The sequence below is a fragment of the Calonectris borealis genome, chromosome Z, assembly GCF_964195595.1.
Source record: "Calonectris borealis chromosome Z, bCalBor7.hap1.2, whole genome shotgun sequence".
Classification (NCBI taxonomy): domain Eukaryota; kingdom Metazoa; phylum Chordata; class Aves; order Procellariiformes; family Procellariidae; genus Calonectris; species Calonectris borealis.
The window spans coordinates 1,111,130-1,123,214 of NC_134352.1; the positions used below are offsets into that span (position 1 = coordinate 1,111,130).

Below are 12,085 nucleotides of genomic sequence, written 5' to 3' on the forward strand. Positions count from 1 at the left end.
AGTTTGCTTTGGTTGTGGAGGCTCCATCGCTGGAGACGTTCAAGCTGTGATGGGACATGGCCCTGAGCAACTGGCTCGAGGTGACCCTGCCCTGAGCAGGGGCTTGGGCTGGGTGATGTCCAGAGGTCTCTGTCATCCTGTGCAAGTTAAACACGTGGAAAATGCTAGGGACTCCCAGGCAATACACCAATTTAGTTCATAAGAAAGTGGAGCAAAGCTGAGCAGTATAACAAAAGCTGAACTAAGTATTAGACTGAGTCTGCCCAGCAATGGTGTGATAGTTGCGTACGGTCGTTTACCACCCTGTGATAAAGCAGCTTTATGTTGGTGAGTGGATGGCATGAGGCTGCGCCCGGAGGAGGGATGCTGCGGCACTGGAGACCGCCGTGGTCCCGCTGACCTTCTCCTTGCGGGTGCAACCTCACTGCCACAGCTCGACACCCGAAGCTGGGGCGCGATTTACCCCTGCGGGGCTGGCTACCCGGCTCTACCTTGTACCGCTTTAAATCCCTGAAGGATTGCAGCCTTCAGATTTTTCCCTCTGCCAAGTTTACAAAATTGTACTTAACTGTGCCATACAGCCTGTGTGCTGAATCCTTTTGATTCCACTGCGACGTTCCCTAAATACTTTTGCAGCATGGGTCCGCTAAAGTAACATTTCTGGACTTTTTTCAATCCTGGAGCTGGTTCTTTGCAGACTTTTGGTTCTGAGGTCATGTCTGGCTAAAACACAGCCCCTGTGGGAGCTGCAGCAAGGCTGACAAGCCGTGAGGCGCTTCTGGAAACGGGAGGCGGGGAATCGCACCCACCACGGGGGGCTGGCAGTGGCAGGAGGCACTCGCGAAGCAAGCAATTTTTCTCCGGTTCCGGGAGGACGGATCTCCCTGACCTTGCCCGCAGGTTTCCTGACGTCGGTGCGGTCCCCCTCGGCGGCTTTGCATCCCGCCGCGGGCGAGGCGAGGTGAGGACGGGCACCGCCGGCCCTGCGCGAGGGAGAGGGGCGGCGGTGGGAGCTCGGCCCCGGCCGGTGCCCCAGCCGCGAGCGGCTCCTGCGAACCTCGTACCCCGGCGCCCGGCCGCGGGGCCGCCGGACAGCCGCGGGTCTGCCTGCTCCGTACAGGGGCTTCGTCCGGCGGCGGGGTTGCCTGCGAAAACCGACGGAAAGGAAAAGCGTTGCTGCTTTAAAGCACATGGTCTGGCCAGGAGGTTCCGGCCTCCTGGGGAGGAGTTTTCGGGGAGGAAGGCACTGTGCAGCGGACAAAACCCTCGGACGGAGGCTGCTGCTGCCCCCTCCGCCTGTGAACTCGCTGGCGAGGGCAGCGTTGCCGCTCGGCTGGAGCAGCATGGCTGACACCTTTGTGGAGAGCCAACTCGGGCACGGCAGGGTGACCGTGTTCGTACGGGCAGACTGCCCTTCCTCCCGGAACGCCGTGGAGATTCTCAAGCGGTACAACTTCGTGCCCGGGGGCCTGCGAGTGGTCGATGTCACTGCGCGGGAGGACGTGCAGGACTACTTGCAGCGAAGAACCGGGAGAAGACCCGTAAGTCCTCGCGCTCCTGCTTCGGGCTTTGTGATGCCTTGTCCCAGCTGCCCGCGGCCGGGCCAGCTCTTGCGGCGGCTGCAGCGAGCTCCCCTGCCCCGGTGCTCCCTCTGCCAGATCCCAGGGAGAGGCCGCACCCCTCTCCCGCCGGTAAAAGCGCTCCTTCTTTCGGTGACGCTGCTCCTCCCGCCGCCGCAGCCTCTGCAGGGATCCGTGCCGAGGCGTCAGCCTGCTCCCCGTCGCGGGACCGGCTGGGCGCAGAGCCTCGCCCGCTGCCGGCGGCTCCCGGGAGCTGCGGCACCTCCCGGGACACGTTGTGCCTCCTCCAAACCCTCTGCTCTTGTCACAGCAGAAGCACGGGAGAAGCCTGATGTCGGGGTTCGTGGCGCCGCTGGCTAGGAAGGGCTGCTGGGGAGCGGCACCTCCATGTGTCCAGGCGCCTGATCCGAAGCTCCTTCGGAGACCTTCTGACGCCGCTGCCCGAGGGCGCAAGATCGGGGGGCCGCAAGAACGGGGGGCCGCGAGCTTGCCTGGGGTTGGACCCTGGCTTTCCCTCTCAGCCGAAACAGCACTTCCAATCGCTCCAGTCTGGTTGCAGCTGGCCCTAAAGTAGGTGCTGCGCGTACCCGTTTAGCGGCCGTGTCTTTTAAAGCTTAGTGACATAGTCTGCTCTGTCTCAGGGAGCACGTTTTGTGCTTGAGTTTCAGGAGGGAAATCCCTCAGAAGCGCCGTCACCCGGGGCAGGCAGCCGCCCCTCAGTCTTACTTATGCCCCTGTGCAACGCCCTTCTCCCCCTCCCCAGCCCGCCCGATGATACCGAGGCCCCAGCGCCCCGAGAAGGGAAGCAGAAGGGAAGCGCTGGGGACCCGCTGCCGGTGCCGCCTGGGTTTCGGGGGGATTCTTCTGCGCTGGCTGCACGTCCAGGCACGTGGCTGGACTCAGCCCAGGGAAAACCCAGACCTGTACCTCCACTTTCGGGACAGCGGGACTGCCAGCTGGCCCTGACGGAAAGTCCCCGAGCCTGTCCCGCGCGGGTGACGGCCAAGCACTGGCGCTAGTGCTGCCCAACCTCCTGTAAAGCCCTCGCTCTCGCGTCACGCCTCGTTCCCGGCTTGCGCCTGGTCCTGCCTGCTCAGTTTCGGCCTTTCAAGGCGGCAGAAGGGACCCGATTTCTGGCTGACTCCCTGTCCGAACTCTGAGTTTGGGAAGGGGGCGGCAGTACGTGGGCGCCTCTGGACACCCACCCCCCGAGCAGGCAGCCCAGGAGGGAGGCCGTGCGCGCCCGGAGGGGAGGCAGCCTTGAGCCTCTGCCGGCGCCTCACGGACAGGTCCCCGGCACGGCGCTGGAGCCCAGCCTCGCCCCCCCGTTGCGGCGGGCGGATTGTGCGGGGCACGTGGGCAAGGGCGTTAAGCCCTCGCTCCCTGGGGCTGTCAGGCTGTCCGTCTGCACCTCCTGCAGGACGCTTCGCCTGGCCCCAGCCTGGCCCAGGGGTCGCGGAATCACCGGGCGGTCTGGGTGGGAAGGGGCGTTACGGCCGCCTCGTCCAAGCCCTGCGATGAGCAGGGACATCTTCCGCTGGACCGGGTTGCTCAGAGCCCCGTCCAGCCTGACGCGATGGTCCCATTGACAGCCCGGGCTGCTCCTCGCACGTCGCGCCGGCCCCTGCGAGGCGTCGTGCTCAGCTTCTCGGGGAGAGCGCGCAACGCCCGGGCGTCCGGAGCTCCGGGTGCTGCCGGAGCACGCGGTGCGCCTTTTCCGCAAGGATTCCCAACGAATAATACCCCTCACGTTTCTTCCCACAGCCCCAGCCCTCTGTAGCACTGGACCTTCTAGGAAAGCCTCGTTAACCCAACCGTGCCTTCCCCGGCCCCCTCCCGCCGTGCGAGTTCCGAGCTTTGCCGTACGCTGCCGCGTGCCGGTGGCCGTCCCTGCGGAGCTCAGGCACCCTCGCAGCCCTGCAGCTGAGCACCCGCTGGACCGCAGCAGCCGCGCTGAGCAGTGCTGGGAACGGCAAGCAGGATCCCGAAAGCAGAGGCACTTTCCTGGCAGCGGGGGAATTTGGGAGGGAGCGGGGGAGGGAGGGAGAGGATGGCCAGCTTTGTCAGTGAAGCAGCAAAGCGAAAGCAGAAACGCATTTCCCAGCAGGAGGGGGACTGATAGGATTAGCAGCGAGAGGAAGTGGAAGCCGATGTCCAGGCTGAAGAGGAATGGCGTGAGGTTCGCCAGCGGGAGAAGTCGGTTCCTGGCAGCAGAAGGGAGTTTCCCAGCAGGGGAGGGATGGGGAGAGGGATGGCCGGCATGAGCGAGGACGGAGGGCTGCTGCCGAGGAGAGGCTGACAGACGAAGCCTCGTCGTAGCTGCGCTGGGGCTTGGGGGACTTGCGGCGGTGGGACAGCTTTGCTCACCAAGCTGAGCGTGCAGGATGAAGAGCAAACTCCACTTTTGCCCTTAGCGTTTTAAGCCTGTTCCTGCCCGCGCCTCCTGCCTTGAGTCCCCGAGCTATTACCACCTCCATAATTTCACTTCTGCCTGTCTTGTCATTTCTTTTTACCTTCCCTGGCTTCAGCTGGGGTGCTTTTTCCCAGCTCGGCAATGCTTTTCACTTCCCTCTGCGGAGAGCGGCACATGTGTGCCTTGAGGAAGCCTCAGCTGCTGAGGTTCAGTAACTGCTCCCGGTCTCCAGGAGAGGGGTTTCTTCGCTCCTCCTGTCTGCTTTTTAGGTTTGGCTCTGCCCTGACGGCCGCTCGCCTTGCAGCCAGGCGAGGGGGGCGGGTGAAGGGCCCAGCCTGGGCAGGAAAGCCGCCGGCGGGCAGGGCAGGGAGGCAGGCGGAGGACAACAGGCCAGGAGCAGGGTGCGTGGAGAAGGGCTTGTGCCAGGAGCAGGGCGCGTGGAGAGGGGCTCGTGCCAGGAGCAGGGCGCGTGGAGAGGGGCTCGTGCCAGGAGCAGGGCGCGTGGAGAAGGGCTCGTGCCAGGAGCAGGGCGCGTGGAGAAGGGCTCGTGCCAGGAGCAGGGCGCGTGGAGAAGGGCTCGTGCCAGGAGCAGGGCGCGTGGAGAAGGGCTCGTGCCAGGAGCAGGGCACGTGGAGAAGGGCTCGTGCCAGGAGCAGGGCGTGTGGAGAAGGGCTCGTGCCAGGAGCAGGGCGCGTGGAGAAGGGCTCGTGCCAGGAGCAGGGTGCGTGGAGAAGGGCTCGTGCCAGGAGCAGGGCGCGTGGAAAAGGGCTCGTGCCAGGAGCAGGGCGCGTGGAGAAGGGCTCGTGCCAGGAGCAGGGCACGTGGAGAAGGGCTCGTGCCAGGAGCAGGGTGCGTGGAGAGGGGCTCGTGCCAGGAGCAGGGCACGTGGAGAAGGGCTCGTGCCAGGAGCAGGGCGTGTGGAGAAGGGCTCGTGCCAGGAGCAGGGCACGTGGAGAAGGGCTCGTGCCAGGAGCAGGGCGCGTGGAGAAGGGCTCGTGCCAGGAGCAGGGCGCGTGGAGAAGGGCTCGTGCCGGAAACGTCCGCTTGCTGCACCAGGGGACTTGGGTAGCAGCGTGGCCGTCGCGGCCGGCAACGCAGCCCACGCGGCAGCGTCACGTGCCGGGGAGCGCTCGGGGGCACGGGGGGACTCCTCGGCGCTTGGAGAGCCTGCCCCCGGCGCGCGCGCGGCCCCTACGGCCGCGGGTCTCGGCACGCCGAGCTGCTCGCCCGCTGCTCTGGGATCCCGTGTCTGAGCCTACCCAGCGCTGCCCTGGGGGGTGCCACCCGCTGCAGCCTCTCCGGAATGCAGGGTATTCCCCTTCCCCTTCTTTCTCGCAGCAGACTTGTGGACAGACGGCGGGTGGGGACAAGGAGAGGAGGGTTTTGTAAATCACGGTCTCCGTGGTGTGAAGTCTGCCTCCCAGGCAAATCCTCCCCCGCTCTTTGCCCTCAGCTCTATGACTAATCCGTGGCGTTGTCTTTCCCAGGTCCCTTGCGTCTTCTTTGGGAGACTCTACATTGGAGACTCTTCCGACCTGGAGAACATGTGCTGCAGGCTCCCGGGAATGCTGCGTCAGATCGGTGCCCTGCGGTAGCTGCAGGGTAAGTCCCGGGGAGCGCTCCCCGGCCAACAGCAATGGTTTCTGTAGCGTAGACAAATCTGAGTATTTTTAATGCTGAAGCATGACTGGATGGAGCGGTGTTGCGTGCTCTTACGCAGCAGCAAGGTGTGAATGCATCTCTGGCGTTCCCAGGTGCATCTGGTAGACGCGTTGGGACTTTCCTCCTGCATACTTGAAAGAAATGTCACCAACGTCCCTGACAAGACAGGTTGCAGTTGCCAGCCTTTGCCTAGGATCTAGACAAAATGGCTCAGCTGGCAGAGCTCGCTTTCTTTTTCTTCCCCACGTCAGAAGAAGGGGCCTGTTGCTCTAGAACAAAGTCTCTGAAGTTTCAGCCCGCCTGCCGATAGAAGACGGGCTTGTATTGTATTGTCACTGGCTTTCAAAAACGTCTGGACACTCTGTTGGGGACCCACCGTGCTTTTCTGCCAGTGGGGAGCGTGGTGACCCTCCGCAGGACTTTCTGAGGTGCTTGCACGCAGGCATGGAGAAACGCTGCAGCAGGAACCGGTCCGACACAACAGGCGGAGGCGGAGGACATTTGTGCGGGTCCCGTACGCGCGTGCTGCATCTTTTACACGGGGAAACGGCCTGCAGGAGATGAGCAGAGCCGGGAAGAGCTCTTCAACATTTAGGTAAGGGGGGTAAGGGCCCGGGGTTTGCACGTGCACCTAAAAGGGCTTCCAGGACTCAACGCTGAGGAGAGTTGGAGGAGAACCAGGCATCACAGCTGCCTCGGTCATTAAAGGCCTGTGTTGGGTGCCCATTTCCCTAAGCCCCACCTTCAGCAAAACCCGTGCAATCCGGAGCTTGAAGAAGGGAATTGGCAAATGCATTATGAAAAAAGTGCGTTGGGAAACAATTCAGACCGTTGCCCGACGGCGGGAGGTAGCCCAGACGCTGGACTGCAGACAGATCTCCGTGACGTCGGGTGCGTTAATTCCTGCCAGAGAGGGGAGGAGACCTTGCACCACCCGAACCATGCGACACCCAGAAGTCCCAGTTGCCCATCCCGGGGACGCTCCTTCGCGCGCTTGACGATCATTTCGCGACGTGATGGACTCCAAGAGTTCAATCTGAAATTTCTCCTCGCCTGGTGTTGCAAAGCCACGGGAAGGAGTTTCCCGGTCCCAAAGCAGAGGTCTGCCGCCCTTGGCTGGTGGAAGCAGGGCCAAGAGCGGCAGCCTCGGGCACGTCTTGGCACCGCCACAGCCAGCGTCGCTCCTGCAGAAGAGGCGACGCCGCGTCCTTTCTGGCTGCCCAGACGCGCCCGGCTCTGCAGACGTCGGAGTGAGGTCACGACGGAGCCTGGCCACGCGGTCTGGAACTTTCAGGCAGATTTTGCTGTTGCTGGCAACGAGGAGCAAAGACTCCGTGTAGCCCAGTCAGGAGGTGCCTGCCCCTGGGAGCCTTTGCCCTCCGGCGTGCCGGTATCGGGCTGTGGTCCATAGCTCCAGTAGTCTGCCTGATGCTGGAGAAGGGCTGTACGTGTAGGATACGTAAGGGTTATACACAAGACCAAAGCGATTACAGAACAAAGGAGGAGACTATAGGGATGAGGAGAGGCGGATCGCAGAATCCTTCAGGTCAGAGGAGACCTCCGGAGGTCTCTCGTCCAACCCTTGCTCCCGGCAGGGTCAGCCGTGGGACGAGAGCAGGTTGCCCGGGGCGCTCTCCAGCCAGGTCCTGGCAAACCTTCAAGGACAGGGTCTGCGCAACCTCTCTGGGAACGTTTCACCCTCCAGATGGGCAAGACTTGTGTCGCTGCACATCTTGCCCCCCACGCTCCACCCGGCAGGAGCTCTGCCGATCCAGCCCCTTCTTTGCTGGAGGGTCAGGGTCGGGCAGACCGCTCTCGGAGGAGGAGGCTGGAGGACAGGACAGGGCAGCCTAAACTCCGTGCCTGCGGCAGCGGGCAGAAAGGCGCAGGAGGAACGGAGCAATAACCTAAAGGAGCAGCGCAGCAGCAAGAGGAGATGAAGAGCAGGGCGAGGCAGGCGCTGCCACGGGCCGTCTCTGGTCCTCACCGCACCGAAGGGCAGGTGCAGGGGGTGGAGGCAAGGAGAGAGTCGTGTCTTTCCGGAATCTCAAAGACTTGGCTTTTTGCAGAAAAGGAGGCAGCCAGCCCCGCAGAAAGGAGGCAGATGGAGCGTCCCGCTCCAGCGAGTGGCGTAGGGACACTGGGGCGGTCGTGACGTCTGCCAGCGCTGCGCTTGGCTGGGGCACGAGTGGGCGTGGGCCGGGAGTGGGCTTTTGGGGACATGGCGAAGGCAAAGCCCCCACGCTAAGAGTGACAGCCAAGACACATGTAAACGTGTGGGCTGCGTTGTTCCCAGAGCAAGAAGAGAACACCCTGCTGCTCCTCGGCGGCGTACGGAAAAGGCAGACGCAGGCGGGGGTGCGTTGCTCTCCCTCATCGAACATCCCTTCAACTCCCCTTGTAGCACGGAGAATTCTTTTAAACTTGCATTCCACTCCTCCAGAAGCTAACACGCAGCTACCTGCACCGACGGACGCGGGTGTGCTCGTGGGCGTAGTGCGCGCAACTCAACTCCTGCGTGTGCCACGCAGTAAGGCGCTTGGAACCGAGAGCGCAGCTTGCGCCAGGCAGTCAGGTGCTCGGGAGGCTGAATGCTTGACTTCGCGGAGCCCGAGGTCCGCGTTTCCTGACCGAATCAAAGCGACTGCTTTGGTAAGACGGTTTTCAGCAAAGATGGCTGGACTCGGGCGTATTAGATACGATGCGTGTGTATACGCACAAAAATGTGTGCATATACACGGGCACACGCGTATGTCTGGCTACAAGAGAAGTGTACAGGTACGTATACGCATGTCAAAGCACTTTTTAAAAGGTCTCCAAAGAGGGTTCTGTAACGGTAGTGTATTAATCCAGGAGTGCCTAGCAGCAGCGGTCTCTACCCTTTATGTCTGCTCTTTCTGCTTTCAGGAGAAAGACGACCAGGAGCCATGACCTCCTCACTCTGACGCACACGCTTCTTGGAGCAAATTCCTTGCGACTTCCTTCTGCGGGCTCAAAGGCACCCCTCTGGCGAATGCAGCTTCTTTTGCGTGCACTGACGAGTGCTTCGATGCGTTAACATCTCTTCCTCCCTCCTGCAGCTCTGGAAAGAAGTCCAGAACGCCGTCTGATCCAGCCCAATAAAATACGCTTGCTCTAAGCGGCTGCGTCCAGCGTTGTGGTTCTTCTTCTGCAGACCCATTCCCGCACGCCTCCGAAATGCCTCTTTTCTCTCGACAAGCTTTTTCCTGCCTGTCTCTCCCAAGTGACCTTCGGGACATTCTCCGTCCGGTAAAAATGTCACTACGGTGGTCTGAGCTGGGGGTGTGCGCAGGCTACTGAAGGTCGGTATCCTGCAACGCGGTCTTGCAACAGCCGCTGCAGCCCGCGCACGCGCCCCCTGCCCCGGCCACCCCCCGCCTGCTGGCTGACGCCTCCTGGCAGGGCCACGGCCACGCGTCCGCGCAGCACGTTTTTGGTGGGAGTTTCGCTGCCACTGGGCTGCTGGCGGGGAGCTCCGGGTGCTCCCTTCTGCGCCGTCGCCCGTCCGAGGGACGAGCTGCCTGGGGCGGGCACCGCCCGGGGCCGCGCGGCCGGCGGGGGGGTGCCAGCGGCAGGACGCCCACCGCGAGAGCAGGGGCCAGACTCGGACCTGCCGCAAACAGGGCTGTGTCGGGAAAGGGGTTGACGGGCAGCGCGGCTGCTGCCAAGACAAACTGGGTGAGGAGCTGCTTTCGGCGCTTGGCACTGAAATAACACGACCTCAGAAAAAGGGCGTAAAGACTGTTTCGCCGTGATGAGGGGGCAAAATCCGCCAAGTCAAAACCCTTCTGAAGTCTTCTCACTTTTATTTCTCTCAACCTTCTTTCCCCTCCTTCTTTTTTCTAAACAAAAAAATTAAAAGCTTGTCTGTCTTTTTTTGGTTGTGAAAGTTCAGTTAAAACCCGTGCATACCAGTTGTTGTTTTGTTAAAGCCCAGAACTCGCCTGATTTTTGATGCAGAGTTCAACCTTTAGGATTTGCCCAGCAGACAGAGCCTAAGGGGAAGAACCCAGCCCCGCTTTGGGGCCACCATTAAACTGTAATCAACCTTATCAGTGCGAACTCATTACTTAACTGTAAAATTAAGTAAAGGTTGTTTGCTGAGGTTTCTTGAGGATCTGGAACAAGAGGTGTCCATACGGGTATCCGTATTTGACAATTACATTTAATGCGACTCCTGGTGCATTTGTCACACACCCAAATAAACCTCTTGTTCCACATCCCCGAGAAACCTCAGCAATCAACCTTATCAATGCAAACTCATTACTTAAGTGTAAAACTGGTGACACCCAGAACCATCTCCAAGCCGAACCCTGCGGTTCCCAGGCTGCGAACAAGCACGAGCACTGGAGGAGGTATGCACCAGCAGCGTCGTTTACTGCAAATTCAAACTGTATCACACAAACAAGAAGCATTAAGGCTTTATAGGAGGTAAAATAGCGATACTGCATGAGACTAAGAATTTTAGACCGAACGTCCGTAATTAGCTATTTCTGCTTTCCTGTCACAGTGCAGCTTGCAATACGTATGCAGCTGCATGGATAAGCTCTTTCCGTTCCTTGGGAAAGGGTCGTGTAGCAGGTGCTGTTGGAGGCCAAACCCTCCAGCTCTTCACCGAGACCCTCCAATGCCAGAGTTCTCAATTTATGGCACAGAATTTAGCTTTGGCAAAGGTCCCCCAATACAACTCTCCTCTCAATCATTAAGCAAGAAGGGAAAAAGCATGACTTTTCCAAGCACTGAAAATAGAAAATTGTGGCTGCAGGTTTAACTGTTCTTAAGCAGTTTCTCTCATCATCATCATCGGCAGCAAGAGTTACTGCCCATCCTCTGAAATTCTGTAAAACACACCCTCCAGCAGCGGTTCTGACGTACCTCCAGACGTGCACGGTGTGCCCATGCATGAGAAAATTCCTACAGCAGCGTCACCTGACATTGTTTCTGGATGGTAATATATTTAAACTTTGCTGTTGGATTTTAAACTTTTCATCCAGTGGCAAGTCTAGGTGCATGAAAGGACTGGAAGCAGCGAGTTCCGCTTGAGAACAGCTTCAAAAAAGTCTGTCATGCCATCTAGGAAACTTCTGCATTGAACTTCTGTCGTGGTTTAACCGGGCAGGCAGCCAAACCCCACGCAGCCGCTCGCTCACCCACCCCCCACCCCCACCCCACCCCCCCCCCGCAGTGGGATGGGGAGAGAATCGGAAGGGTAAGAGTGAGAAAAACTCGTGGGTTGAGATAAAGACAGTTTAATGGAACAGAAAAGGAAGGAGCAGATGGGAGGGAAATACAAAATGAGTGATGCACAATGCAGTTGCTCACCACCCGCTGAGCGATAACCCAGTAGCGATCGCTACTTCCTGGAACACACCTACCGTTCATATACTGAGCATGACGTCACATGGTATGGAATACCCCATTGGCTAGCACGGCCAGCTGTCCTGGCTATGCTCCCTCCCAGCCTCTCGTGCATTTGGGCATGGGAGCTGTCCTTGACTAGCAGGGCACTTAGCAACAACTGAAAACATCAGTGTGTTATCAACATTCTTCCCATACTAAATCCAAAACACAGCACTAGGAAGAAATTTAACTCTATCCCAGCCGAAACCAGGACAACTTCTCATATTTAAGGACTGCCCTTTGCCTGGGAGAGGGTGAAGATATGCTCAAAAAACATGAATCTGCTGTGACGGTGTGCTCCCCCTGCCCCCAACCTGACTTTTTCCCATAACCCTGCTCAGGTGATGATAACCACTGGTGGTGACAGTGATGGATGCGTCTGGTCGTGCTGGGTGCATCCAGCTCAGAGTGGATTTGGGGGAGACGGGTAACAACACAACAGGCAACGCATTCACCTAACCACAGTGCTGTCAACGCGTGACTCCAGCCAGATTTGGAAGAAACTAACCGCAGTCGGTTTGTAAATCTGACTGTGAGTCAATCGTCCTACCCCGTACACAGCGGCAGCCCAAGAGCCCGCTGAGCTCTCCTGCATGGCGGGATCTGCCCTGAGCGGGGACCTCCCAGGGTTACTCCTCGAGGTGGAGAGAGTCCTCGCCACAACAGATCCTGGGTAAGGGACGAACAGCACGCTGAGCTTGGAAGTCTTGGCTAAGGGATATAACGGATGGATTGCGCATACGTCATACTTCAGGCATAAACCGTTGACCAGGACGGGATCCAGCCGCACCCAGACTCCTCTAAGGGAAGGAGCTTGGAACGCAAGGGGGTCCTCTCTGAACCCGGTGACTCAGCGGGAGGGTCTCCCTGGCAGTTTTGTCTGACCCTGTCCTCCGTGCAGTAAATAAAGTGTACCTGGCCATGGAATCTCGTTAAACCACTGTCGCGTCTGCCATCAACTTTGTTAAATCGCTGTCTTACATCAATAAGCACACTGCTGCTGCTCTCT

General features: G+C 59.7%; 1 protein-coding gene across 1 annotated transcript; it reads left to right on the forward strand.

The window, feature by feature from the left end:
• The first annotated feature begins 1,251 nt into the window (after nt 1-1,251).
• On the forward strand, nt 1,252-8,794 carry LOC142075555 (glutaredoxin-1-like). The gene is made up of 3 exons (XM_075136994.1): nt 1,252-1,541; nt 5,481-5,595; nt 8,563-8,794. Exons 1-2 carry the CDS (start codon nt 1,344-1,346, stop codon nt 5,586-5,588), a joined length of 306 nt encoding a protein of 101 aa, XP_074993095.1. The 5' UTR covers nt 1,252-1,343; the 3' UTR covers nt 5,589-5,595; nt 8,563-8,794.
• Nucleotides 8,795-12,085: the final 3,291 nt, after the last annotated feature.

Coding starts and splice junctions, on each gene's coding strand:
- LOC142075555 (XM_075136994.1), top strand. CDS start 1,344: ATGGCTGACACCTTTGTGGAGAGCCAACTCGGGCACGGCAGGGTGACC. Junction 1,542..5,480: donor GAAGAACCGGGAGAAGACCC/GTAAGTCCTCGC, acceptor TGTCTTTCCCAG/GTCCCTTGCGTCTTCTTTGG.